Genomic DNA, 27,092 nt, shown 5'->3' with positions numbered 1-27,092 from the left:
GCGGCCCATCTCCCTTCGGAATACGTTCGTCCAACAGAATGGGCCAACAGAAGAGGCTGTTTAGCCAAATGAGGTTATCAAGTAGAATAAGATCCCAGATGGGGTCACAGAAACCCTCACACCCTTTCCCTTATCGGAGATCAGCAGTACCAGTCGGCTACAGAGGCCTTCGGGAAACATCTTGTCTATGAAGGTCAAGAATCCCGGGGATACTCGTTCACTTGCATACGAGATTCACCGCCAAGCTGGAGCTTACCTCTAGGGTCCTGAGACCTCTGTAGTGGAAAGTTCAAAGATAAGCAGAGCAAGATCGTCTATAAATGCCCACGATAGAACCGTCATATCCCTCATCATTCACGCAAAGCAGCAGTGGTTCGCTCCGTCACCCTGTGAGTCACTCCCCTGAGAAATCTATCTTCAAAAACACTGCTTTCATCTTCCCGCATCTTTCTCGACTCCACAACTCTGAAAAACAACTTCGCTGCGTCAAAGATGGCAGAAGCAGAGCCAACTCGTTCTCCAATCCACGAGACTGACAGAGAGGAGAAGTGGGACTCTGATTTGGAGGATGAAGATGAAGTTATCGCTCGCGGTTATTATCGCAAGGGTTCAAGTCTCAAAAAGTATGGTTTCCGTCCGGTGTGGTGGTCAGACAAATATCCGCATGAATAAATCCCAGAGGACATTAAAGAGTAACTTAATGAGGACGGAACTTGCAGAACGTTGAACTGGGTCGGTTCTCTGTGAAGCCTCGCCTGGTTAGCTGGACTGGATGAACTGGTCGAAGCTATTGATAGCCCGGCATTTACTATTGAGGATAGGATCCAAGCAATTCCTAATGGCTGCACTCTGAAATGGCCACTCCGCCGGGTGCACGACGAAAGGTTGATTCCAGCCCGGATCTTGGATCAGGCCTTTGGATAATCAGGCTACTACGATTATTGGAGGTATACCGGAGGCTGGAAACCTTCCCTTAATCGAAATATCCATATACTGCAGGATAAATGCCTAGAAGGTGTTAGTGAAAGTCCCGCCCTGTTTCCTTTAAAGCAGATTACGGATACTAGTCGACTGAAGAGACCCTTCGGCCTTATTATGTGTATGAAGGTTCAGTCTGTAAAAGATCTTCATTCTTTGGAGAGGAAGGTCCGCTGGCAAGCTAGAGGCGATCTGGAGTCGAAAAAGCTTTGGTTTCGGGGGTTGACCATGAATACACTAAAGTCCACTCTGGCATTTTTTGCCCCAGAGGTCAATGCAGAGTTCGGGTCGGGATTTTATACTGCTGACAGTCTAAAATGCGGCCTGGCGCATGTTCGAACGGGTGCCGGAGCTATTATGGTCTTCAAAGACCCTGCCTTCATGGACTCGAGTATTGGCAGCCCAGTCTGGACGAATGGACCGTTTGGGTGGCTAGGTGGACTTCCTTTCCACGGACAGCTACCAACAACCCAGCTCCGTTACAGCATGACCCTGCGGACTTCATTCAGGGACCTATCAGTAGGTCGAATCTTGATACTGAAGGAAAAGGCGGTCCTGAGCAGTCGGAACTCACCCCAACTGGTTGCGGTCAGCAACAAGGGCTGCCAGATCTTGGCTGATTCCCTTGACATGATCATCTTTGTTGGACCCAAATGATCATTTGCTTTGATGTGTATTCTAAGTCTTTAGGTCTTTAACACGCCATTCTGGTACCACCCTTTTATCGGCCTAACCGGCTCGGGGGTGCCGGTGTCTGGCGTGGTTTATGGGACTCACCGGCCTGATTTATTCAAGAAAAAATTTCATATTTCCGGATTGCTTTATCCTTGAGATTTGAATAGAAGTGATTAAATTGATTAGAATAATATTTTGAACCTGTCTAGAGTTATATGTAGTAATATTTATTATGAGGTATAGGCCTTGAAGCATTCTCGACAGTCGGGAAGACTCAAGCGCCACCAACATACCATACAACACCAACAAGAGCGCAACCAGAACCCAAGCCCCAAAAATCAAATTTAATGTAATCTGAAATTTCGTTCCTTGCACACTTTAACCAAAAGTCCAAAGTACCGGACAAACCATGCAAGGTCCCCTAGACCCGGATAAATATCGGCAAAACGTCCTTATATCGGTTAAATGAGCAGAGGGGTCTAATTTATTTCATGCAGGTGGTGATTGAACCCCTCCTTTCTGCTAGTGATGCAATTTATCTACGGGATTTGATAGACTCTGGCGTTTCTAGCGAAATTATCTGGATGCTTTGTACATATTGAAGTCGGTAACTCATAGTATGTACTACACCTGGAGCGAGCTCATTCAAACTCCCCTCCATTACAAATGCCCATTCTAAACGAAATAATTCTTCCTCTAGGAAACCCTCTTACCCCAGCATTATATCATAGTGGGTTAGTTAGCGTAGAGAGCAAGACCAAGGTTTGGCCGGGTCTTAGAAACCCCGCACGGACAAAGCCGTTCGGAAAAGCTTGGAAGTATTTTTTATGGATCCTTTGCCAAGTTAAAGGGGGAGTTGGAAATGAATTAATCCTGGTGGTGGCGTCACCGGAAGATTGCGAGATTTGTGCCTGCCAGCCCGGGGTGGTCAGGGCGGGCACGCTTTGCAAAACCCCCGATATGATCGTCTGGTATACTCCGTATACGGTTCGAAAGAGCCGCCCCTTGCATGTCGGGATATCAGGAACGATCCGAGCAACGTGAACCGAAGATCCGCTGGCATGGGCGTGGATGTAGGTGTGGGTGTGGGCGCAGGGGAGAGAAGAACACGGGGAGAGGCTGGATGGCCTGATGGACAGCCCGATGATGCCTGATTGCCTGAAAAAAACCGTGCGGAGAAATTCACCCCGTGATCGTCGGCGCTAGTCCCCAATGGGCGGGCTCCGTGTGGAGGAATTCCGGCCCGCCTTCCTCATCCTTCGCCTTTCTACATTTCTTCCTGCATTCTCGGCATCGTTTAGCACGAGAATGAGAGACACTGCTACACCGTATGCAGTATGCAGCAATGGCTAGAACTCAGACCCTTGCAACTGGATGGCCTGTTCGGGTCTGGTTCCACCTCATTCCACCCTTCCCCGCCGCGTGCTTATGTCAATGATATGATGCTGAGCACCTCGTGGCTTGGCTGGGAACTCAATCGGACCATGTTCTTTTTAGTCGGAGAATAATGCGGGGGCACCATGTAAGGGGGAGGCAATAAATAGAAGCGATCTTCTGGTGTTCTTTGAACGTCAGGTATTCTGACGTCTGGCAACTCTGATCCGGGACAGCCTCTACCCGTTCAATTCGTGTCAAACGGAATTCTCATCATGAAATTCCTGTCTGTCGGGACCCTTGCCTTGCTGGCAGCACAGGCAGCGGGGGCTTCGATCAAGCATAAGCTCAGTGGCTACACGCTCACCGAGCATCCGGACCCCGTGAAGCGAGAGCAGCTGCAGAAGATCGTACGTTCGGTCGATTGACCTGATGATGGCGAAGGCATGCTGAAGTTGATTGTTCTAGGTTACCTGGGATGACAAGTCTCTCTTCGTCAACGGAGAAAGGATTGCGATTTTCAGCGCCGAAGTCCACCCCTTCAGGTAGATACGGTCCTTTTCTTCTTCCAATAAGCTGTTACTGACCCTCCCAGACTTCCCGTGCCCTCCTTGTGGATCGATGTTCTGCAGAAGATCAAGGCGGCCGGATTCAACACTGTCTCGATCTACATCGACTGGGCCTTGTTAGAAGGAAAGCAAGGCGATTACAGAGCCGACGGTGTCCTGGCATTGGAACCCTTCTTCGATGCTGCCAAGGAGGCCGGTATTTATCTCATTGCCCGCCCTGGCCCCTACATCAACGCCGAGGTCTCGGGTGGTGGCTTTCCGGGATGGCTTCAGCGAGTTAACGGTACCCTTCGGTCCGGGGATAAGGCGTATTTGGATGCCACTGAGAAGTAAGGCTTCTGTTCTAATTCATGTGCAATGGTTGCTAATACTTGTTAGCTACATTGCCAATGTGGCTGCCACCGTTGCTAAAGCCCAGATCACCAACGGCGGACCGGTGATTCTCTACCAACCCGAAAACGAGTATAGTGGTGCCTGTTGCGGCGCGAAGTTCCCCGATGGGGAGTACTTTCAGCATGTGATTGACCAGGCCCACGATGCCGGGATTGTCGTTCCTATGATCAGTAACGACGCGTATGCTGGCGGACACAACGCCCCGGGCACTGGTGTTGGCGCGGCGGACATTTACGGCCATGACAGCTACCCGTGAGTCCCCGTATCCCATTGTAAGAGATGCATTGGCTAACTTGTTCAGACTCGGATTTGATTGTGTATGTCTACCTGTCTCTCTTCTGAGCAATTGCTAACAAACACAGGCCAACCCAAGTGTGTGGCCCAAGGGTAACCTGCCCACCGACTTTCGCCAAAAGCATCTTGAGCAGAGCCCTGCAACACCCTTCTCTCTTCTCGAGGTAAGTAGAGCGAAACGGAAAGCTACAATCAGATCTGACTTCTTTAGTTCCAAGCTGGTGCGTTCGACCCATGGGGAGGACCGGGCTTTGCGAAGTGCGCTAGTCTCGTAAACCATGAGTTCGAGAGAGTCTTTTACAAGAACGATATTAGTTTCGGAACTGCTATTCTGAACCTATATATGGTATGGCTTCCAAGAATCTTCGCCGTTGAAACTGTCTAACTTTTGCAGACATTCGGTGGTACCAATTGGGGAAACCTTGGACACCCTGGAGGTTACACATCCTATGACTATGGCTCGCCACTGACGGAAACCCGCAACATTACCCGGGAGAAGTACAGCGAGCTCAAACTTATTGGAAACTTTGTCAAGTCCTCCCCATCTTATCTGTTAGCCACTCCTGGGAACCTCACCACGGGCGTCTACACCGACACCTCCGACCTATCCGTGACTCCCTTGATCGGTCGCGGCACTGGCTCGTTCTTTGTAGTCAGACACAAGGATTACAGTAGCCAAGACTCCGTGTCGTACAAATTGAACGTTCCAACCAGCGCTGGAAAACTGACCATCCCTCAGCTGAAGGGCTCTCTCACCCTGAGTGGACGTGACTCCAAGATCCACGTTGTTGACTACAACGTCTCCGATACCAACGTTCTCTACTCTACCGCGGAGGTGTTTACCTGGAAGAAGTTCGGCAACACCAAGACCTTGGTTGTGTATGGCGGACCTAACGAGCACCACGAGCTGGCCGTATCCGGTCAATCGAAGGTTAAGGTCATTGAAGGATCCGAGTCTGGGATTGTTTCGAAGCAAATCAAGAAGGCTGTCGTGGTCGGCTGGGATGTTTCGACTACTCGTCGCATTATTCAGATTGGAGAGCTGCGGGTAATTCTTCTTGGTAAGTTCACTGTTTCCAATATTGATCAAAATTTATCTAACGGGTTTAGACCGAAACTCCGCTTATAACTACTGGGTGCCCCAGCTTCCTGCGGAAGGCACGTCGCCCGGCTACAGTACTCAGACGAATGCTGCCTCGTCAATCATTGTCAACGCAGGATACCTCGTTCGCACGGCTTATCTGAAGGGCAGTGATCTTCACCTGACTGCTGACTTCAACGCCACGACTCCGGTCGAGGTGATCGGAGCCCCCAGCAAAGCCAAGAACCTGGTCATCAACGGCAAGAAGGCCTCCCACAAAGTCGATAAGAACGGCATCTGGTCCAGCGAGGTCAAGTACACTGCGCCCAAGATTGAACTCCCGGATTTGAAAAAGTTGAACTGGAAGTATCTGGACACCCTGCCCGAAATCAAGTCCTCGTACGACGACTCCGACTGGCCCGCGGCAGACCTCAAGAAGACTAAGAATACTCTCCGCCCACTCGATACTCCGACTTCTCTTTACTCGTCTGACTACGGCTTCCACACTGGATATCTCATCTACCGCGGTCATTTCAAGGCCAACGGTGACGAGACCGACCTTTTCATTCGAACCCAGGGTGGTTCGGCCTTCGGCAGCTCCGTCTGGCTGGACGACAGAAACATTGGGTCCTGGACCGGTATTGACAAGGACAAAGACTACAACGCAACCTATGAGCTTCCTAAGCTCAAGAGCGGCAAGTCGTACGTGTTCACCGTGGTGATTGACACCATGGGTCTCGACGAGAACTGGATCGTCGGCCAGGAGGAGATGAAGAACCCGCGCGGAATCCTCAACTACAAGCTCTCCGGCCGGGACGCCAGTGACATCACCTGGAAGCTGACCGGCAACTTCGGGGGTGAAGACTATCCCGATAAGGCCCGAGGACCCCTAAATGAAGGCGGTCTCTTCGCCGAGCGTCAAGGCTACCACCTGCCGCAGCCGCCAAGCAAGAACTGGAAATCCGGCAGTCCCTTCAAGGGCCTGTCGAAGCCGGGCGTTGGATTTTACACGACCCAGTTCGACCTCGACGTCCCCAAGGGCTGGGACGTGCCGTTGTACTTCAACTTCGGCAACAGCACCGAGGCGGCGTACCGCGTGCAGCTCTATGTCAACGGATACCAGTACGGCAAGTTTGTGAGCAACGTCGGCCCGCAGACCAGCTTCCCGGTCCCTGAGGGTGTCTTGAACTACCGCGGAACCAACTACGTAGCGTTGTCGCTGTTTGCGTTGGAGTCGGAGGGGGCCAAGGTGGAGAGTTTGGAGTTGGTGAACACGACGCCGGTGTTGACGGCGCTGGGGTCGATCAAGGCGGCGGATCAGCCGAAGTATAAGAGTCGCAAGGGGGCCTATTAAGCATAAATAGGAAAGGGGAACTGTAGATAGTGCAGTAATCTTGTTGACATGACCGCTATTGGTCTGAGGATGTCAATAACTTGAACTTTTACAATTATCTTCGGGTTCGATTGTCCTATTCTCGTAAATAAAATCCACGATCCATGGGAAGCAATCAGGGTCGGTCATTCTCCGACCGACACTAAAATTAGCGGCGACTTTTCCGTGCTGCAGCCATCGGATGATCTCCCCCCATCATTTCCCCCCATTTTCCGAGATGGAGCACGAGCGAACATCCCACATCTTTCTACGTCCCGACCGCCCGCCCGCCCGACTGTTTAAAGCATGTCGTCGCTGTCGGAAACAGAAGATGCGCTGTGATGCCCGCCACCAGGTGCCGTGTTCGCGCTGTAAATCGGCCGGTCACGATTGTCTGGTGGATCCCATCCAGCGCGGGCGTTCGCAGCGAGACGACCATCACCGGTATTTACTTCTTACTTCCGGGGCATGTATCATTTCGGATTAAGCTAATGATTGACATAGACGATACGGCCGGGATCGAGATCCGCTTTCTCCCAGCAGTTCTCGTCTCTCTCCAGAAGCACGCGAGTCCACATTGTTAGAATCACCGCCGGACAGCTCGCGCCGCAACAGTCGCCACGGGCTGGAAATCCAGCAATTCAGTCCCCAGGAGATGATCGCGCCGCAGTCCGCCATGCACTCCATCTCCGTGAATCTGGGCGGATCCACGGACGAGATCTTCGTCGGCGAGCCCTCCTCGTCCGGACCCGGCGACCCAGCCAGCGACGTCGTCGCCCGGGGCATCTTGCCCGAAGAGCAGGCGCGCGGCATCTACGAGCGCTTCGTCACGGGCAGCAAGAACTTCCTGCCCCTGTTCGATCCTATCCGCGACACCTTCGACTCGATCCGCAGTCGCTCGCTGTTCTGCTTCTCCGTCATCCTGTATCTGGCCAGTCGGGCGGTTCCGGAGCTGCGCGGCGACGGACACTTGCAGCGCGTACTGCAGGACGAGGCGCAGCGGCTCGCCGAGGACAGTTTCTTCGAGCGTCCGACGAAGCTTGAGACCGTGCAGGGCATGATATTCCTGGCTGCGTACTCGGAGAAGACGTGGTTCTCGACCGCGCTGATTTTGCGTACGGCGTTGGACTCCGGCCTCGAGCGCTCGTTGGACACGTTGCTGGAGCAGACGGAGATCCCCCGTAGCTACATCTCGGCGTCGTTGGAGGATCGCAAGTTGGTGTGGCAGACGCGGACATGGCTGATTAGTTTCACGCTGGAGTTGGACGTGGCATCGGGGACGGGCAGGAAGTCTCGGTTGAGTGAGGTCGACGTGGTCAAGCTGAAGCGGTTTCTGGAGTACCCGCTCTCACTGCCGAGTGATATGCGCAATGTCTGCATTATCGAGTTGCATCAGCTAAGGGCGCGATCACGACAGATCATCGAGAGCTCGTCGGCGGCGGATCTGACGGCCGTTGAGTTACCGGCTGTGATGACGAGGTTACAGAACTGGTGGACGTCGTGGGATGAGATTCATGATCGTATGTTTGCCTATCTATACTTGTGTCTTCGCCCTGCATATTTGAATCTACGATGACAGCTAACGGACGTAGATAATGGCTTTCACGCCGGTGCCTTCCAACGCTGCAGTCTGAAATTGATGCTCAACTACGCCAAAATCTTCGTACTGTGCGCCACCATCGCGCGCATCCAGAAGCTCGACCCGGATGCATCAGAGCGCGAGTCCGACGTCGTGCTGGGCCTATGGAAATCGCTCGTCGATGTGATCATGAATCAGATGGCCTTTCTCATCCACGAGACCGCATACCGATGCCAACTGACCTGGGCGCCGACCTATCCGGCCTTGACAATTGCTTTCGTCAGTACGTATCCCTACACTAAGTTATCTATCTCATTACATTCTGTGTGGCTAGGGATCCTAACCGAGAGGTAGCTACATTCGCCGTGCGCATCGCGCGCTGGCGGCCCACCCTCATCGACCATACCCTGCTCCTGCACCGCGTGCAACAAATCAGCGACTTCATCAAACTGCCGCCCTACCCGGACATCCACCGCACGGTGTCCATCTTCGTGCGCTACGCCGGCGCCTTAACAGCCAACCGCGGATCCTGCCACACCGCTAGCCAACAGCCCTCATCCCAGCAACCACAACCCGACAGCAGACCACATGCCCCGGCGCACGGTAGCGCCAATGCGCGATACGAACCGAACCTGCTTGAGACCCACGATCCGAGCCAGAACACTAGTAACAGCAGCAGCAACAGTAGTCATAACCTGTCAGGCGCACCGTCGGAGGATTCCGTTCTTTCTGCAGCCGGGACAGGGGCAGGGGCAGGGGCAGGAACTGGGACCGGACACGCGGCCACGAATGGGAACCCGAATGCCGGCGCCGGCACCGGGGGAGCAGGTGGGCCCGGGCCGTCGATCATGAGCATGGAAGTGCCCAACTGGACGCTGTCGACGCCCATTGCGGACTCGTTTGGCTTGTTTGAGGAGGGCCAGACGGACGTGTTTGATTTTTTGCCCGCCATGGCGGGGATGTAACTTTCGTCGTCTTTTTGGCAATGTTGCATAGGGTATTGGGTATGTTTGATTGCATGTAGATAGCACTTATCTGTCCATAGTTCACTAGCATAGCGTTACATCGAATGACTTCCACCGATATCACAATAGATCCATCCAAAACTCACAAACCCTACCCTGGAGTAAGGCATTCGCGCATAAACCAGCTCATCACAGCATCCATGACAATCACGTTCGTCTCAGACAAAGAACCAGATGGAACTGGGGATCTAGAACGTGAAGTATCAAGTCGGGGAATCGGCCCCGGTCCGGATTCTGCAGTCGTCCGGGGCCGGTACCGGGGCCGGTTAGGGCTACCCCTGATGAGAGCATATTATTGGTTTATCGGGTGGAGTATGATGGGGACTGCAATGGGATTGACGCGATTGGGTCGCCGTTTTGAGGTTTTATAGTAATGGATTCAGGTTTTCTCCCTTGCGTCGCGGGTGACAACCTGAGTCAGAAGGGTATAAATATAATGGGGTATGTATGCTTGGCTGAGGTTCTGGATGACAGAGATTTCTTTGACTGTGATTGATTTGCTCGTTTGGTTTTGTTTGGTTTGAATTGGTTTGAATTGGTTTGAATTAACTTGGTTTACTATCTTATTCTTTAGAGTGATATGATCGATTGTCTGTGTCTACATCTGTGTCTGCCAGAATGAGTTCTATATCCAATACCACCACTACAATGGCCAAGAAACAACCCGTTCTTCATGCAAGAAGCATGTCGGAAAAGTCTTCCGCTGCTTCACCAGGTACATACACTAACACACACCCATTTCCAACGACACCCCATCCTCCACTCTAACTAATATCCCCAGAACCCTACCCCGGCTTCATTCTCACTACGACTTCCACGCCAGGAACCTACACCCTCGCCTTCAGTCCGTCCTCCCCCAAGAACCCCTACAACTGGCCCATCCGTCGCAAACTCTTCATCTTCGTCACCGCTCTCCTGGCCATCATGAACAGCGGCATGTCATCTGCCCTCCCCAGCAATGCCATGCCCTACATCCAACCCGAATTCAACGTCCCCGACGGTCCCCAAACCAGTCTTCCTACTGCCGTCTTCCTAATCGGATACATCGTCGGCCCGTTGATCTTCAGTCCCCTCAGCGAGACAGTCGGCAGACGGTGGGTCATGGTGCCTAGTTTTACAGTATTCGTGCTGGGAACATTGGGGTGCGCATTGGCCCCGAACTGGGCGGCCTTGCTGGTGTTTCGCTTCATCTGCGGTATCTGTGGTGCGGTGCCCCAGACGGTCATCGGGGGTATTTATGCGGATGTGTTTGGCGATGGGAAGGAGAGGGGAAGAGCGATGGTTTGTTACATGTCGGTATGTTCGCCTTTCCTGGTTCTAGCTCCTTTGGCTGTTCGGGTGAAAGTGGGATGGCTGCTAAGAGGGATTTGTATGTGTCCAGACCGCTAGTTTCGGTCCGATTTTGGGCCCGATCGTCTCGGGTTATGCGTCCCAGTATTCCTGGCGTTGGACCTTTTGGATCGAGTTGATCTTCGCCGGGGTTAGTTGGATGGGGTTGGTGTTTATGCCTGGTGAGTGTCCTTTAAGGTTTATACATGCATACATGCATGCACGCATAAGTCTCTATCCGCTATCCAGCTGGATCCTCTCAACCCCTTGCAGAACCAAAGCAACTAACAGATACCCGAAAAGAAACCTTCGGCCCTGCCATCCTCAAACGTGAAGCCTCTCGACTCCGCAAAGCAGGCGTTATCATCGCCTCCTCCTCTGGTGGCAACATCAATTTCCTGCGCGTGTTCTCGCGCCCGTTGACGATGTTGATCTCTGAGCCCATCATCTCTTTCACGTCGATCTTCATTTCCCTGGCATATAGTCTGGTGTTCTTTTTCTTTCAGGCTTATCCGATTATCTTTGGAGGTAGGCTTTCCGTCCCCCTCCCCCCCGCGGTGGCAAATAGGGTTAGGGCTGACTGAATCACGACAGACATGTACGGCTTGAGTATCCAAACCACCTCGTTGGCTTTCTTACCAGGTATTTATTTCTCTCCCTCTCACTCCCCCTATATGTACCCCATAATCCGAAGCTAACCAACATAAAATAAAAAGTCGGCGCCGGAGCCTCAGCAGTAGGCCTCCTCGCCCTAACCTACGACACCTACTACGAGCGCTCCAAAAAAGCCGGCGCATCATGGACCTCGAGCCCCGAACTGCACCGCCTCCCCGTCTCCTGCCTCGGCGGCATCTGCCTCACCATCTCCCTCTTCTGGCTCGCATGGACCGCCCAACCAAGCATCCACTACGCCGTGCCCATGACCGCCGGCTTCCTCTTCGGCTTCGGCTACCAAACAATCTTCGTCTCCCTGCTGACCTACGTCACGGACGCGTATACAATCTTCTCAGCCAGCGCGTTGGCCAGCTCGGTGATTATTCGGAGTATCATGGGAGCGGTGTTTCCGATGGCTGTCAAGCCGATGTATGCGGCTTGGGGGGTGCAGTGGGCGACGAGTTTCGTGGCGTTGTTGAGTTTGGTGTGTGCGCCGATTCCGTTTGCGTTGGTGGTGTTTGGGCCGAGGATTAGGGCTGCGAGTCGGTTTTGTCATGGGATGACGCAACAGCATCAGGAGAGTGAGAGCGAGAGGGAGGGCGTTAGAGAGGGGGATGTTTAGGAGGTGTGGTAGGAGGGGTTGGGTTTGATGGAATGGGTGGACTTGATGATGATGATGATGATGATGATGATGCGACGCGATATGATCTGGATATATCAAAAGTTTACCCATTATAGATACCTAGGTAGAGTAGATAGACCTTTCGGTAATGCTTAATCTAATATGAACATGATATCAAGACAGGTATGCAAATGAAGAGGTTAATTTTATTTTCTTACTTGAGCTAATCTTTCGGATTAAGCCATCAGGCCTGAAAACCAAATCTCATCCAGATAGCATGAAACTCTTCTAATCATACTAAATAGGTATTTGTATTCTTCCTAGATACTCTACTCAGTTTCCATGAGTACAACCAAGTAAGAGCCGTCATTCATCTTCTCAAGCAGAAGCGACGTAGTTTCTTGTACTACGACAGCTACCTCTTTTCGATCGAAAGACAAGCCCCAGTTCGTCGTAAAGTCCATGCTCTCGATACCTCCCGCACTAGTGTGTCTCGTATGCATGGTTTCTGCCTCTGGTTGTAGAGGCTTTCTTTCCATTCTCATTGTCACGAAAAGATGCTTCTCCTTCTCCCTTGACCTTGTGTGTCTGGTTAGTAGCAGTACCTTATTAATGATTCTCATGCTTGTGATGTCGGATATCTACCTACCTTTCTTCTTCTGCTGCTTCTTCTTTTTCTTTCTCGGCTGGTTTCGCTGTAGTCGCGTTATCAGTTGAATTGTGAGTTGCGTCCTGGGTTACGTTATGAGTCTCGTTCACCACATCGCCTCCCCTCCAGACATGATAGTTCTGGGGAACTACCTACGGATAGGTTGGGGGAATGAGCATGTTTATCTGGTCAGACTTAACGAACTACGTACATCTTACGAGGGAGCCGGTTGTTTGTAGATATATCAAAATTAACCAGAAACTAACTCTGACTGACTGCCTGTACTCTTAAACCTATAGTCATCGCACTCGTATCCCATCAATATCATTAAATACAACACCTTGCTCCAATCTTCAAAGCAGCATCTCGTCGTCTGAGTAGACCCAGTAGACAGTCCATTCTGCCTAATTTCCGTTCTTCTTCTAGCATGCCCACTCTGCCACTTTATACGCCTGATCAGCAGTAGTCTCGTCTTGAGAATTCACATCCCTCTTGCTATTAGCCCAATCGCAGACTTCATATGCCTGGTCGGCAGCGGTGTCATCTGCGGAGTTCTCATTCCTTTTCGCACGGTCAGAAACCCACTCCTTGACTTTGTAGGCCTGGTCTGCTGGACTATGAGAATCAATGCTAGCAGCGCCGTTCTCCACGCTCTCTTTCGTAGACGGGACGGTCGGGACCGAATTATCCTGTTGAGATAGATTAGATCAGGATCATCATTCCAAGGGGTATATGAATGAGATGGAGTACTTACATTGCTAATAGGGGCGGATAGAGCCAGGACCGCCAAGGAGATGAGGATTATGAGTTTCATGGTGGGAGAGGGAGGTTCGTCAAGGTTGGTGGTGTTTGAGGAGATTGTTGAAGTATGAATTGGGTTGGTGATAAGGAGATGACCGCTGAACAGACGGGGCGAGCTTTTTATAATCGTAGGATTCGGTCTTTTAAAAATATCACACAGATCTAGAAGAGGGGAGGTGCTGCATCTATTTCATCCTTTCCTTCAAATCCGTTGACCCCGCCACACCGCTTCATCGGCTTCTCCGCATCCAGTATGATGAACTGACTCGATAGGCAAAAGAGTAGCAATGCTGTACTGCGCATTCCAGGCGCTGCGACTTACACGGCCCTAACCCTTGCATCGTGAGGACGGGTGGTTGATTCGATAGAGTTGCTGCCATGCTGGTGTCAGGAGCCATGAACTAACAGATCCTATCCGAAAAAGGATATTAGCTTGCAATGCATGTGCACGGTTTCTCATCCATCTGCATGCTCAGTAGTTCTTTTACCCAATTCGAAACCGTCTCCATGTTCTGCTTATGGCAGATCTGCTCCGTTTTCGAAGTAGCCTTGCAGGCTTGAGCGAGGTGAGCTCTCTACATAAGACTATGGGCTACTGTTGAGCAATCATATCGATTTTAAGCATAACACCACTCGAAGAACACTAGTCACAGCCCTTGCTTTCTGCTCACCCCGCAACGCCAGGTATTATGGGAGAGATCCACTGGCAGATCTCAGTGAAATTAACAGGATTATTGAGCTGTCCGACTGAGCATATTCGATCCCCCCGAAGATCCCTTCTGAACCCTTCATTCTTCTATCTTTCGTCTCAATTTCCACCATGTCAACAAGCAAATACATTCAGTTAAGTTCAAATACAGAGGAGGAATATGCTCCGTCCGAGGATTCCTCGATATTGATATCGCGTCTTAAGTCTAAAGAACAAAAGCAATCCCAGCTCCTTGTATTCCAATGGGTGACTCTAGCAATCATATCTCTCACCTCGCTAGGACTTCTTCTCGCAGGCAACCCTCTCCATGAGAGTTGTACTTGTCCTGATATTCTCTCCTCAGAACGAGAATGTCGAACCCCAAGAGAAATATACTGTGCGTGCCCCTCCACCTCTTGAGTCTTGGTTTCAGTCTTAATGGGACAAACAACACACAGCACCCGCCCAACACGTCGTTCGATATCAAAATCTCACGTTCACAACGAGTCTCGCGCCTCATCTAACCAAATACCAAGGACCTCCAAGCGATGGGAACTACGCCGCTTGGGAGAATCTCTACGACTGTACCGCTCTCCTCTCGTCCTCTATCTGCCCATTTCAGCTATATATGCACCTGCCTGCCTACCCGCTTGCCTACCTACAAACATACCTACCTACCCACCTTCCGCGACAACAAAACTAACATAATCCAGTCTCCCTCAGCAAAATCCCCCGCTCATCCGCCGCGCAACTCGTCGACAAAACCGTCCCCATACCGGACTATCCCGGCGAATATGCCGTCGCCCTCGACGTATTCCATCAACTACACTGCCTAGTTCGTCTCTCCCTGCCCCGCCGTAACCCTCTCCTCTCTAAATCAACCAACCCCCCCTTCCCAACTAACTAAGACTAAATACCAATACTAATACCAACCCCAGAACATGATCCGACTCAAAGTCTGGTCCGCCGAATCCCCAACCTACGTCAACCACACCCTCGACACGGAGATGTTCGAAATCAGCCACATCGACCACTGCATTGACTCGGTGCGTCAGAGCGTAATGTGTCATTCGGATATCGCCCCGATTCCGTGGACGTGGGATGAGAAGAGCGGTTCCGCGAAGGGCAAGTTGACGGGTCATCATACTTGTCGGGATTTTGAGGCGATTAGGCAATGGGCGAGAGAGCATCATGCGGAGAGGTTTGATCGGAATACTTTTGTGGAGGATCCATTGGGGAATCAGTGAGTGCCTTACCTGGTATTTGGGGCGGTTTTGTTGGCGGAGGCGGTAAGTCAAGGGCATGAGTTGGGATGGTGGGGAAGACATAGATAGATCGATAGAGACTCGTGTATTTTTTTTCAAGTGTAAAAACGTTTGAATAAAAAGGATGTATGGCACGAGGGGGTATCGTAGTGAAGTTATCATTTCTCCGGCAGAGAGCATCTGTGGGCTTAAGATGAAGATAGCCAGGACACTCGCATCTCGACAAACTATATGACATGTCCATACAACCGATAAAAAAGTAAATAATTTCATTTACATTTAAATCGATTCATCCAGGTACATGTGCATAAAAAACCCAATTATTTTGTTTTCATATTGCCTGTTCCTATCCATTATGTTAAGTCAGTCCCACACAACGGTATACTTCAAGTGGAGACTCGGATAAGACGTCATATTAAGCCTCATACCTTTAAACTAGGTATAAAATCAAAATAGAAATAGATATCAAAATCAATCGAAAATCAATGTGCACCCAATAAATAAGTCCACTAACAAACCAACTCTCCACTCTGACTCTGTCTGTCCTTGATAGGCCACCGAAGCACCCGCCTCGCCCAGCCACCGGATTATCCCGCGTCGCATCGCATCATCATTTTCATCTCGACCTCCATCGCATCTTCATTCCTACATCCTGTCGCACATCCTCCATAAAAATTAAATCATTAATAATGTCCTCCATCTACGTTTATCTCTACCGTCTCTGATAAATGATTACGAGATCGACTTCACCTACGACTTAACGCTGTTGCGATATCCTCACCCCGCAACCCAACCACCACCACCACCACCAGTCCCTTCAACAAAAAGAATAAAACAAACAAACATTTACGCATCAAATCCAGAATACTCCACACTACGCAATCACCTAAATATCATATCCACCACCCACTCCTCCCACATAAACAAACAACCCTGCCACCCATGAAATACGCCGCGATCTCCATCCCGGCATCCTACGGCCGTCTCGACTCCTCCCCCTCCCCGGGCACCGTAGCTGGCATAATCCTCGGCTCCGTCTGCGGCTTCATCTTCCTCCTATACCTAATCTACCTGGGCCTCTCCTCAGGCCGCAGATTCAGCGGCACGTCGACCGTACCGCCGTCCGGCACGGGCACAGAGATCTCGGAAGCGGTATCGGCGCGATCATCGCGGTTCCGAAGACGGCCGAGGAGGAGAGATGATGTGGTTGAGGTGGAAGAGGGGAGGAGTGCGGAGGGGGATAGTCGGATTGTCGTGGAGGAGAGTATGACGAGTCGGAGCCGTGGGGATGAGGTTGTGGAGGTTATTGAGGAACATGGGGGGAGGTCGTCGAGGCCGTCGAGGGCTGGGACGGGGAGGAAGGGCGGGTATAGGAGGGATAGGTATGAGGATAGTGATTATGAGAGTTCGAGGTTTTAAGTGTTAGGGCTTGAGGGGAGGGAAGGAGTAGGGAAGAGGGATAGATTGTATGAGATATGATGGTATGAGTTCATGAGTATATTAATCACGCAGTCAGTATAGCTTGTTTAAGTTCAAAAGGAAATACAATCGATCATTGTCTTCGTTAAACGAACCACGCCTGACCAGATCCGAGGCAAGCAGACAGACAGACAGGCAAGACTGATTGAACAGCAGAGGAAAATCCGGAAGAAAATATACTCCATGTCCGTCTTCCATCCTCCAGAAAGAAAAGGTAAAAGAAACCCCATAACAAACTCCAAACACCCCGAGTCGAAACACGAGTCCCAGTCAGTCGCAGTTGTAATCGCAATAATCACATCGACAACACCGACGCCCTAGGAAGTATCGGCCTCCCCTAGAACAGAATGTCTAAACAGCAGCAACACGCCAACGCACCCAGGATACCTGCGCAGATGCCACCTCCCGACGAGCCTCCGCCACCGCGGTCACCCGCATAATAGCCCTGCTGTTGTTGAGGCGGGTACCCTTGTTGCGGCGGGTAGTACATCTGCTGCTGGGGCGGCGGAGAACCGTAGTAGCCTTGTTGAGGAGGAGGGGAGCCGTAGCCGCCCTGTTGAGCGTAAGGGTCGCCGCCGGGAGGACCGTAGTAGCCACCTTGGTTGTAGTAGTCTTGTTGAGCGCCGGCGGGAGGAGGCGAGTAGGGGCCGGCGTCATGGACGGGCGGTGGATACGAGGGAGGTGGGCCGTCCTGGAGGTTTTATTAGTTGTTGGAAGGGGAGGAGGGAAAAATGGGGTGACGAACGGGTTTGTTGTAAGACATGATGGCGATGGAAGGACGGTCGGGGAGGAGAGAGAGGTGGAGGTGGAGAGGTCGAGAGAGAAAGAAAGAGAGAGCGCGAAGAAAGTCGGAGGAAGAGGAGAAAAAGACAAGCACTTGGCGTCCGGATTAGGCAAGGGGCTGGGCCTGTTCGTCTTGGTTCTGTTCAAAATAAACTCTTCTCCGGCAGAAATACCGCTAGCTCTTTTACTTCACTACACGAGAGAGTCGGATGCTTTTATATCCATTCCATGGAACCCACGATGGTATTGTCTCTGCCTGTCGCGCCACTGCAAGCGCCCTGCACCGCCACCCGACGTGAACCTGTCACTGTTCGATTGCCGTCGCTGCAAGTGGACCTCACTAAAATAAACCCCACTCGATTGGTACGGAGATAAAATAATAATAAAAATTCTCGAAGGATCGAAGATATCAGATTGCTCGCTCAACCGCTCATCAGTTCGTTACGTACAGCGGTGGGCACTTTTGGTAGAACACATGAAACAAAATCGAAGATGAGATCAGAGATGAGAGTTGTCTACCGCGAGACATGCCGTTGCCAAATAACCACAAGAATAAAAAGAAAATAAATATGAACTGAAGTTACAGAGAAAGAGAAAATGGGGGGAAAGAAAAGAGAAAAGCATCGCCGTCAGCTGCGACCAGACAGAAAAGAAAAAAGGAAATGCATAACCAAAATGTAATGCTAGACTTTAGTCGGTCTAAAGTGTCACATTCGCTGATGTCATCATGCAAAAGGTGAGGTTGGTCTTATATATCTATGCCTTCTCCTCAAGCGAGGCTTTCTGGAGTTCCTCGGACACGTCGGCCGCCGCATCTTTCTCCTGCTTCAGCTCGGCCGTCGCCGACACGGTGCCGTTGACGCCGCTGTTCTCCTGCGCAGGCTTCTTGGCCGCGTCGGTCGCCCGTTCGTTGGCCTCGGCCGCGGTCGACTCCTCTTCCAGACGATCGATCTCGTCCTGAGCCTTCTTGATGTTCTGGATTCGGTCAGTCAGTATGCAGTCTTGGGACTTGGGGAATCACCGGTAGCTTACCTCCTGGGTCTTCTCGGCCTGGCTGCTCTTCCATTCCGTGATCTTGGCGGCAAGCTTCTCGATTGCGGCCGGAACGTCGCTCTGGTTCATGGGAGGGTCGATCTTGACCTTGGCAAAGTCCTCAATCACACCCACGTTCATGTTGAACTTGTCGGCCGGCACGACGGTGTTTGTGGCAGCGGCAGCGGAGGTGGAAGAGCCCGTGCCCTTCTTGCCCTTCTTGCCCTTCTTGCCGCCGCCACCGACGAAGTAGTCCTCCTCGCGGTCCTCCTTCTTGAGCACCTTCATGCCCTGGAGGTTCGAGTCGTCCACCTTGCGACCGACCTCGGCGCGGAAGTTGGATCCCTGGTCCTTCTTGTCATCCAGACCCAGCGCGGCGAAGTCGTACGAGGGGTTGAAGTGACGGATCAGTCCCTGCGCGGTGAGAATCTCGTCGGTGTAGGCCAGGCGCGAGGCCTCCTCCAGCTTCTTGTCGGCAACCTTCTTCTTCTTCTCGCGCTCGAACGCATCGCGCTGAGCCTTCTGTTTCTCGCGACGCACGCGCCACGCCTCGTCCTCATACTCCTTGTACGCCTTGCGGTTCTTGTAGTAGGTGTCCTTGACTTCGCGGATAGCCGACCACTTCTTCTGCTGTTCGCCGTGCAGCTTCGTGCGCTCGTCCCGCAGCGCGTTCAGGTTCTTGAACGCACCGTCCTGCTCGGCCTTGATGGCGTCCAGCTCCTTCTGGATCTCGGAGTATTTGTCGCTAAGGGCCTTGGATTCCGGGTTGTCGAGGGTCTTCTTCAGGGTGGAGATCTGGGCCTTGAGGTCGTCGATCACCTTCTGGGCCTCCTCCAGGCCGGCGAAGTTCTTGCGCTGCTTGCGCAGGTTCGAGACGTCGGACAGCGCCTTGCGCTCGTCCACCAGGCGCAGCGTTCCCGAGTCGACCTGCTTCTCCAGGCGGGCGATCTCGCGGTCAATCTCGTCGACGTTCTTGAACGACATGCGGCCGCGGGAGTTGTTCTGCTCCGCGATGCGGGCCTTCAGGGTCGAGTCGAGGGCATTGATCTTCTCCTGGGTGCTGGAGCGGGAGGATTTGAATCCTTGCTGCTTCTGGCGGATCGAGGAGAGCTCAGCGCGGAGTTCCTGCTGTCTCTTTCCGGCGGGGGAGTCCTGGTTGTTGGGCTTGGCGGCTTCGATCTTGGCCTTGATTTGGGTCTGAGATAGTTACTGGTATTAGTATGTATCCAAGAAAAAGAAATGTGGAGAGCGAGCGATTGGAAATCTCAGTGGTGAATCGTAGGCGACAACATTGTGTAGTGTGAAGTGTCAAATAAACATATGCGGGATAAACCGCCGCAATCCGTCAAACGGACGGGGGAAAACGGCAATGGAGTGAATCAATGGTTACGAACCAATTTCTCCTGCACAGCGGCATGTTCCTTCTCGGCCAGGGCGAGATCGGCCTTGAAAGCCTCCTCGTTCGGCTTGGTAGGTTTCACCTTGGGCTCCGTGGGAGGAGCGGACTTGGTCTCAGCGGCCATGATGGGGGACCGGGAAAACAAAAGAGAATGGATTGAAATTGAGGAGGGAGTCAATCCAGAAAGAAAAAAAAAGGAGGGCGGAAGGGAGGGAGAAAAGAAGCACAATTGAGGATGGGGGGTAAAGGAGAAGAAAAAGAAGGCAACGAGTTGGTCTGGCCTTTTCTCTGTTCTTCTTTCTTGGACGGCGCTTAACCCGAACCTCGTTGGCGCAGTTAGCGCTGGTCCGCCGATTTTTCGAGACGCTTTTTGTTCTTCCCTATCAAAGCATCGCCTTCACCTTCCGCCTCACCTTCACTTCTCCGCTTGCTCTTGAGCTCACGTGTCGCTGACATTTCTTTCATTTTCCTCTTTTTCTATCGTCCCGGTTTTTGGTTCGCGCCGCGCGCGCTATATTCACCATGGATGAAGACTACTCTGCAGGCTCCCAGGATGCCGACCGCGAGATGACCCGGCTCTGGCGCACATTCAAGACAGTACACGAGCTGCTGGCGGACCGAGTAGGCATTGTCTTTACCTCCGAGGCATATTCATGACCGCTAACAATAGCACAGGGATACGATATCTCCGAAGCTGAACTCAAACTCTCTCTGGACGACTTCAAGCAAAAATATGCCGACCCTCTTGGCTACCCCGAGTACGGCTTCACCTCCCAACCAACCCCGTTAGCTCCCACAAAAATACTAACATACCCTTTTTCTTTCCGACCAGCCGCAACAAAATGAAAATCCAAGCCTCCCCCTCCGACGCCATGCTCGCCAAATACACGCCCCTGCCCAGCAAATCGAACCCGGACCCCCAACCCGACTGCGGCACCATCTGGGTCGAATTCTGCGCCGACTCGTCCGGCGTCGGCACCAAGCAGGTGCGCAGCTTCAACCACTACATCGACGAGAACAACTTCCACACCGGCGTCTTCATCACCCAGACCCCCATCTCGCCCTCCGCTGTGCGCCTCCTCAGCGGCGTCCCCGGCCGCATCTGCGAGCACTTCCAGGAGCAGGATCTGCTGGTCAACATCACCCGGCATGAGCTGGTGCCGAAGCACGTCCTGCTGAGTCCCCAGGAGAAGGCGCGCTTGCTGGAGCGCTACCGTCTGAAGGAGTCGCAGCTGCCGCGCATTCAGGTCTCGGATCCCGTGGCGAGGTATCTAGGTCTGCGGAGGGGTCAGGTCGTGAAGATTATTCGGAAGAGTGAGACGGCGGGTCGGTATGCCAGTTATCGCTGGGTTATTTAGATGGGTGGATATGGGGGTTGGATATGGAAGGTGTGGCTGTCGACTGGTGCGGGTGCAGACTTTTCCTACCTGTCTTGTCTGGAGGGCCATCAGTCGGTCAGGCTATCTCCGGACAGCGATACGATATCGCCGAGATCAGAAAGAAATCGACAGACAGGAAAATTTCCGCACCCGCACCACTACCGATTCTATCGATTTCAAATCGAGACAACAAGAAAGGAAAGCTCAAAGATCTCCACCACCAGCCGGCCACAATTCAAGAGCAAAGAGCATGTGAGAATAAGAGGAGGCCATGGAACCACCAAAACCAAAAACCAAAAACACAAAAAATCTGGAAATTAAACGGAGGATCGTGTCCCAAAAATTCCAGGCATAGGGGGAAACAGCAAGGCGTAACGGCGAAAAGAAAAGACAGTTAGTTTCATTTGATTTTTTATCAATCACTGCGGGTGTGAAATTTTGCTATGCTATTTTTTGGCTGATTGATGTCATTGTCATTGTCATTGTCTTATCTATCTTTGTGAAGTAAGGTCAACTTAATTTGCAAATGTTGTATTATTTATGGTTACTACACTACCTAGCTTTGGTTTTGTGTGTATTGTCTTTATTATTGGGTATAAATAACTACTATATATGTGAATGAAATTTAAATATTCTTTCTTATTCACTGCTTGGTTTAGGTAGTTTGGGGGAATGGTAGCTCGAGTGTGGAAGGATATCAATCAATCAATCAATCAAAGTTCTATTAACCTGATGAAGTCTATCTATTGAAACGCTAAACTATGCAGGCGCTTCGCCGACTGAAGCAGACTTTCGAGCCCATACGCCATATAAACCCTCAAAGCAGTAGACAAAGGAAATCAAAAAGTAACACAACTAAACCGGCTGCCACACGCCTGCCGGTTGCCTACTGCGCCCCTAGGCGCTGTTCTCCCCTTCCACTCCGTTCTATTTGTAGTATTCCTGCATGTGCGCGTCGTATAGCCAGTTGAGACTCTCTGGCCCTTGGCGTTCTGTGTAACCATCGTCTTCCTCGTTTAGATCGAGTCCCTCTAGGAGGGTGCTGGGTTCCGGGACCTCCTCGTCCTCCTTGTCGTTAAACGTGGCGGATCGGAACTGCTGTAGGAGGCCTGTATACACTTACGCAGTTCCTCGATAGAGTCGAGGCGTTCCATCATTATTCTCCGACTGGCGAGGTGCAGCGAGCACTCCATAAGGACGTGTTTAGGCGTCTGAGAGCCTAATTCACCCGCAGCGGTCGGAGTCGACCTGCTTTATCTTGAAGAGGAAATGCCTCAATCCGATCCTCATAGTGCGCATTTGGATGATTATAGAGGTCTGGGGCTTGCTCAGGCCCTCGTACATCCTTAAGACCTTCTTATTCGGCTTCGGAACCAGCCGTTTGGTAGGCTTTCCAACCCGTTGTCGCACCCACCACTTCGCCCACTGCGCCTGGATTCTCCGGCGGACGTCAGTTTTGGCTGCAGCTGCGAGTCTCGTGATTAGCCGAGCGGCCAGCTCCCGCGGCCCTACTGAGCTTAATTCAATTCCCTTTATCGCGGCCCGCTTGGCTGCCTCATCAGCTCGTTCATTCCCTTCTACACCGATATGCGCAGGGATCCAGCGCAGCTCCATATCTCCCTGCTGCAGGCCCCTGCCTCTCAGGGTCCTGATCCTCTCGTAGATAGCCCGTAGTACGTACTGACCTGATGGTCGGCCAGGGTTCTGCACGGCTTGAATGGCCGTCTGGCTGTCTGAAAAGACCGTGATCGGGGTAGCCTCTGCCCACTTTAGGGCCGTTTTGACCCCCTCTAGCTCTCCCACGTACACAGTGGAGTCAGCTGCGGCTCCTAGGTATTTCTTGCGGACCTTCCCGGCCCGAATCGAGACTGCAGCGCCCCCTACCTGGCCGTTAAAGCCGCTGCCGTCAGAGTACCAGATCTGCCTCTGGCTTTCCTAGCAGATCCTGTCGTGTTCCTGGGCTGCGCTATCCGCTCCCTCGATCACGCAGTTAAGTGGGAGCTCCCACGGGGCGAGCACGTGCGCCTTTCGGGACTCCCACGTAGCCAAACTTCGGCCTCCGGTCCATAGGGGCCCCCCTTCCTCCACCTCAGCGCCTCCATGGGGGTCTACCCAGACCGTTTTATCTCCGCCGAGCTGCTCTTCCTGACTAATCCCCGGGGACAGGCCATAACCGGTCCGGTCTATATCCGGATTGCGGCTTCCTCAATCATCTGTTGCATGTGCAGGCGGACCGGAGGCAGGAACAGCTCTGCCCCTAAAGCTGCAGAGGCGGTATTTCGGAACGCTCCACTAATAAGTACTGCCGCCCGCGTCTAGATTCGTTCGAATTCGTTGATAGTCTTCTGCCGTTTTGCATACTTAGTACGCCCGCTGGTAGGGCTATACCATGCAGCAACCCCGTAGAGCATCTGCGGGACTACTACGGCCAGATATATGGTCCGTATCTCCAGCAGGGACGTGCCCCATGTGGACGCAGAGATGCTCCGTAGGGCCTCGAGGCTCCCGTTCGCCTTCGCTACCGCCTTGGTGCAGTGGGTAGTAAAGGAGAGAGTCTTATCGAGCCAGATTCCGAGGTATTTAGAGTGCTCCACTGGCCGAATGACGTGGTCCGTTGCGTGATCCTTTAGTGGCAGTTGGTCATGCCCCTGGGGTTCAACGGGAACCTCCCAGGCGCTCCCGTCCTCCCAGTTAACGTTGGTAAGGTCCTCTCCCTTCCATGGTTCCGTGTAGTCACAGGGGGGGTGTGTGGAAGGATATATATTATTGTCCGGGAACTATGTACCTACATACCTATATACTCCCTAAAAAGCTAAAGGACCCAAAAAAATAAACATGATAAATGAAAACCACCAACTCCATCGCTAGATATAATTAGATCCTTCATAAACCAACGTACCTTAACATAAACCAACCCAACCAATCCTTACCCAAACCAGATCCCTTAAAAATAAATTATAGTGAATATAAAACGACACGATATTATGATACAACCCATCCAACTTACCCACCCAACAATCATACACATATAAACAAAAGAGCTTAATCACCTCTCCTCAACAACCCCCCAACATCCTGAAGTTCCACATCGTCGCGACCCTCCGGAATCGACCCGGAATGACGATAACCCGGCTGCTGCTGCTGCTGCTGCTGCGAGCGATATAACGGGACGGGTGATTCAGGTGACGGCACGCTGTCGAAATGCACGCTCGAGCCGCGTCGAGGGCGTTCTGATGAGGAAGAGGAAAGGTTGGATGTGCGGAGGGCGCCGGGGTGGGTTGGTGAGGTTGGTGAGGTGGGGGTGGACGTGGACGTGGACGTGGAGAGAAGGCCGCCGACGTCTTGGAGGAAGGCCAGGCTTCCCGTGCGAGAGCGGGTGCGGGTGCGGGTGCGCCGGGGAGGATTTGGATTGGGGTTGGGGTTGGAGGCTAGAGGGTGAGGGTGAGGATTAGGATGATGAGGGTTTGTGCCGGGGACGTGCAGGGTAGATGTTGAAGGGGACGGGTCGAGAAGGCCGCCGACGTCGAAGAAGGAGACTTTTCCGGGGGAAGAGGACGGGTGCGGGATGGTGGAGGGTTTGTTCGTTTCGATGTATTCATGAGGGCTTATTTTTATGTCCAGACTGCCGGTCGTGGAGGTGCCTTCGTCGTCGGTGGTGATGGTGGATGGGTGGTTGAAGGACCAGACTGGGTTGAGGCCCGCGGTGGTGCCCGGATGTGTTCCATAAGGCTGATAGGGTCCGGCGACCGGGGCAGGTCGTGGGCCTTGGTTTTCGGACGAACAGAGGTCGGCGTCTAGGCGGATCCCTAGATCGCCGGCAAGGTCGGAGTCGGAGCCCCATTGGTGATGGGTGACGGTGGCGCGACGGACGGTGGTGTGGTCAAGACTCTCGCTGACGGAGGCGGAGCCTTGGGCTTTCTTGTACTTGGCTTTCTTAACGCCTTTATCGCGTACGAAGGAGCCGATGACGACGGCGTTGGAGACGGCCGTGGCGGCTAGGATCTCGAGAGACGCGAGCAGGGTGCGGTACTGTTGCGAGCCGTTGTGGTGGATGACGGAGGGGACGCGGTAGCAGGTGATGCCGACGAGGATTAACGAGAGAGCGAAGAGGACGACGAGCGCGACTTTGCGCTTCATCGTCATGTTAGACATGACGACCAAGGGGATCGGGAAGACCACGAGGAGGATATCGGTAATCACATCACACACGCCCATCGTGATGAGGTTGGCATACCCCAGTCGACACTGCGGACCGGGGTCTGGCACGACCTGCCAGTAGTGATGGAAAGGCTGGCACTCGGCCAGCGTGGCGATCAGGACAGCCACGAGCGTCGACCCGAGAAAGTAGTAGAGGAACAGCAGGAACAGTCGGATCGATCGTCGCCAGATCATGCCGGCCACTCGCCGGAGAAACTCGCAGACCGTCAACTTGGCCATCCAGATACTATATCAGAACAGATCGTTAGTCCGACAGCATATACCTAACGGGAAACCCTATCTTACAAGATCGCATAGAATATCCTCGCCCCCAGAACCAGCCTACTCCCGATAACGCGATGTCGAATCTCTACCTCCGTTAAGCCGTCTGTTTTCGTATTGTTGGTGCCCCAGATCAGGATAACGTGGACCAAGGCCATGCGAGCCAGCAACGGGATGATACTGGCCATCATGACCTTATCTTCGCGGAAGAAGCGCTCGATGCGGACATACCGACCGCAGACACGCGTTACGATAATGGCCAGCGAGAACGCCGTGGTCCACCAGCTCACCAACAGCGTGGGGTTGTCGTCTAACTTGGTGCGAATATCTGGTGGAATGTCGGAGTAGATGCGCCGGGGATCCAGCATACTGATGCTGATAGTTGAGTCGACAGCACCGCCTCCGCAGAGGGGCTCGTCGGCAAGCGCAAGCCGAGATGAACTCAGGGACCACGCAGGAGAATCAGCGAGATGGTGTTGATTGCCGCGCTCACATTGTTCATGGCGGATCCTCCGTTAGTGAGGAGGGAGCGCACGTGCCCCAAACCCCGGAGTTGCGGATGTGGGGGAGGCGATCAGAGAAGACCGACACGTTTAGATGATAGATCGATCGATACGGAGATTCGGAGTGTTCCGAAGGGCGTAGAGAGAAAGATCGATGATGGACAGATCGCAGTAGCTGTCGATATATGCCAGGTTGCGACCAGCTACAGACAAGTCAGAGGGGAGTACATCCAGAGCTTGGACAACGTGGAAGGGATAATAGGTAAAATCCAAAAACAACAGGTCGGAGTCCAATTCACCGCCGTTCTGACCCAAAGGGGATGATCATATATTACCCCGTACTAATAATAATAATAATAATCGACCGGCGCCAGTGATTTAGTGCGAGGGCATCATGGATCAGGAGTGGGTGGAGATAACCGAAGGGAGGGGATGAACACCAACAGTCACGGAGCACGGAGTACCTTAAACCCTTCCTCCGACCAGCATGGCGAAGTCCAAGAAGTAATCCTACTCCGAGTCCTCAGAATAATATCCCCCAAGGGTCATGGCGTCCAATAACCAGGCGCCAATGCGGGCGATAACGCCGGGACGCCCCATTTCTCCCATTCGCCATCGATGAATGGCCTTTGTGACTTGCGTCTTGAGAGGAGAGAGATATGTAACCGGGCTAGCTAGGTAGCATAGTCC

At 52.5% G+C, this 27,092-nt stretch overlaps 11 protein-coding genes across 11 annotated transcripts; 7 read left to right on the top strand and 4 right to left on the bottom strand.

The window, feature by feature from the left end:
* Positions 1–492: 492 nt before the first annotated feature.
* Positions 493–1,635, top strand: KD926_004733 (uncharacterized protein; the record flags this gene model as incomplete). Its single annotated transcript, XM_053098123.1, has 2 exons — positions 493–623; positions 1,068–1,635. The coding sequence occupies 2 exons, from the start codon at positions 493–495 to the stop codon at positions 1,633–1,635; spliced, it is 699 nt and encodes a 232-aa protein (XP_052957923.1).
* Positions 1,636–3,302: 1,667 nt separating this feature from the next.
* KD926_004732 (glycoside hydrolase family 35 protein) lies at positions 3,303–6,718 on the top strand (the record flags this gene model as incomplete). The annotated part of the gene is made up of 9 exons (XM_053098122.1): positions 3,303–3,437; positions 3,496–3,572; positions 3,623–3,925; positions 3,975–4,241; positions 4,291–4,306; positions 4,352–4,447; positions 4,495–4,629; positions 4,678–5,344; positions 5,394–6,718. 9 exons carry the CDS (start codon positions 3,303–3,305, stop codon positions 6,716–6,718), a joined length of 3,021 nt encoding a protein of 1,006 aa, XP_052957922.1.
* Positions 6,719–6,938: 220 nt separating this feature from the next.
* Positions 6,939–9,280, top strand: KD926_004731 (Zn(II)2Cys6 transcription factor; the record flags this gene model as incomplete). Its single annotated transcript, XM_053098121.1, has 4 exons — positions 6,939–7,180; positions 7,241–8,256; positions 8,329–8,598; positions 8,670–9,280. 4 exons carry the CDS (start codon positions 6,939–6,941, stop codon positions 9,278–9,280), a joined length of 2,139 nt encoding a protein of 712 aa, XP_052957921.1.
* Positions 9,281–9,988: 708 nt separating this feature from the next.
* On the top strand, positions 9,989–11,945 carry KD926_004730 (putative MFS multidrug transporter; the record flags this gene model as incomplete). Its single annotated transcript, XM_053098120.1, has 6 exons — positions 9,989–10,055; positions 10,122–10,636; positions 10,722–10,851; positions 10,973–11,197; positions 11,264–11,311; positions 11,386–11,945. The coding sequence occupies 6 exons, from the start codon at positions 9,989–9,991 to the stop codon at positions 11,943–11,945; spliced, it is 1,545 nt and encodes a 514-aa protein (XP_052957920.1).
* A 1,071-nt stretch (positions 11,946–13,016) lies between these two features.
* Positions 13,017–13,408, bottom strand: KD926_004729 (uncharacterized protein; the record flags this gene model as incomplete). The annotated part of the gene is made up of 2 exons (XM_053098119.1): positions 13,017–13,283; positions 13,349–13,408. The coding sequence occupies 2 exons, from the start codon at positions 13,406–13,408 to the stop codon at positions 13,017–13,019; spliced, it is 327 nt and encodes a 108-aa protein (XP_052957919.1).
* Positions 13,409–14,215: 807 nt separating this feature from the next.
* Positions 14,216–15,330, top strand: KD926_004728 (uncharacterized protein; the record flags this gene model as incomplete). The annotated part of the gene is made up of 3 exons (XM_053098118.1): positions 14,216–14,417; positions 14,797–14,882; positions 15,022–15,330. The coding sequence occupies 3 exons, from the start codon at positions 14,216–14,218 to the stop codon at positions 15,328–15,330; spliced, it is 597 nt and encodes a 198-aa protein (XP_052957918.1).
* A 960-nt stretch (positions 15,331–16,290) lies between these two features.
* On the top strand, positions 16,291–16,767 carry KD926_004727 (uncharacterized protein; the record flags this gene model as incomplete). Its single annotated transcript, XM_053098117.1, has 1 exon — positions 16,291–16,767. One exon carries the CDS (start codon positions 16,291–16,293, stop codon positions 16,765–16,767), a length of 477 nt encoding a protein of 158 aa, XP_052957917.1.
* A 397-nt stretch (positions 16,768–17,164) lies between these two features.
* On the bottom strand, positions 17,165–17,590 carry KD926_004726 (uncharacterized protein; the record flags this gene model as incomplete). Its single annotated transcript, XM_053098114.1, has 2 exons — positions 17,165–17,518; positions 17,573–17,590. The coding sequence occupies 2 exons, from the start codon at positions 17,588–17,590 to the stop codon at positions 17,165–17,167; spliced, it is 372 nt and encodes a 123-aa protein (XP_052957916.1).
* A 776-nt stretch (positions 17,591–18,366) lies between these two features.
* Positions 18,367–20,165, bottom strand: bfr1 (putative nuclear segregation protein (Bfr1); the record flags this gene model as incomplete). Its single annotated transcript, XM_053098113.1, has 3 exons — positions 18,367–18,585; positions 18,643–19,839; positions 20,037–20,165. The coding sequence occupies 3 exons, from the start codon at positions 20,163–20,165 to the stop codon at positions 18,367–18,369; spliced, it is 1,545 nt and encodes a 514-aa protein (XP_052957915.1).
* A 398-nt stretch (positions 20,166–20,563) lies between these two features.
* Positions 20,564–21,399, top strand: KD926_004724 (DNA-directed RNA polymerase core subunit RPB5; the record flags this gene model as incomplete). Its single annotated transcript, XM_053098112.1, has 3 exons — positions 20,564–20,662; positions 20,717–20,799; positions 20,874–21,399. 3 exons carry the CDS (start codon positions 20,564–20,566, stop codon positions 21,397–21,399), a joined length of 708 nt encoding a protein of 235 aa, XP_052957914.1.
* Positions 21,400–22,347: 948 nt separating this feature from the next.
* Positions 22,348–26,267, bottom strand: KD926_004723 (putative integral membrane protein Pth11-like; the record flags this gene model as incomplete). The annotated part of the gene is made up of 5 exons (XM_053098111.1): positions 22,348–22,518; positions 22,774–23,355; positions 23,407–23,603; positions 24,471–25,864; positions 25,924–26,267. The coding sequence occupies 5 exons, from the start codon at positions 26,265–26,267 to the stop codon at positions 22,348–22,350; spliced, it is 2,688 nt and encodes an 895-aa protein (XP_052957913.1).
* Between the last annotated feature and the right edge of the window lie 825 nt (positions 26,268–27,092).

This window comes from Aspergillus affinis (assembly GCF_023601865.1).
Source record: "Aspergillus affinis strain CMG 70 chromosome Unknown NODE_22_length_351263_cov_86_343593, whole genome shotgun sequence".
Taxonomy (NCBI): Eukaryota; Fungi; Ascomycota; class Eurotiomycetes; order Eurotiales; family Aspergillaceae; genus Aspergillus; species Aspergillus affinis.
Note: the sequence above shows the minus strand (reverse complement) of the source record. Positions and strands in the feature narration are given on the sequence as shown.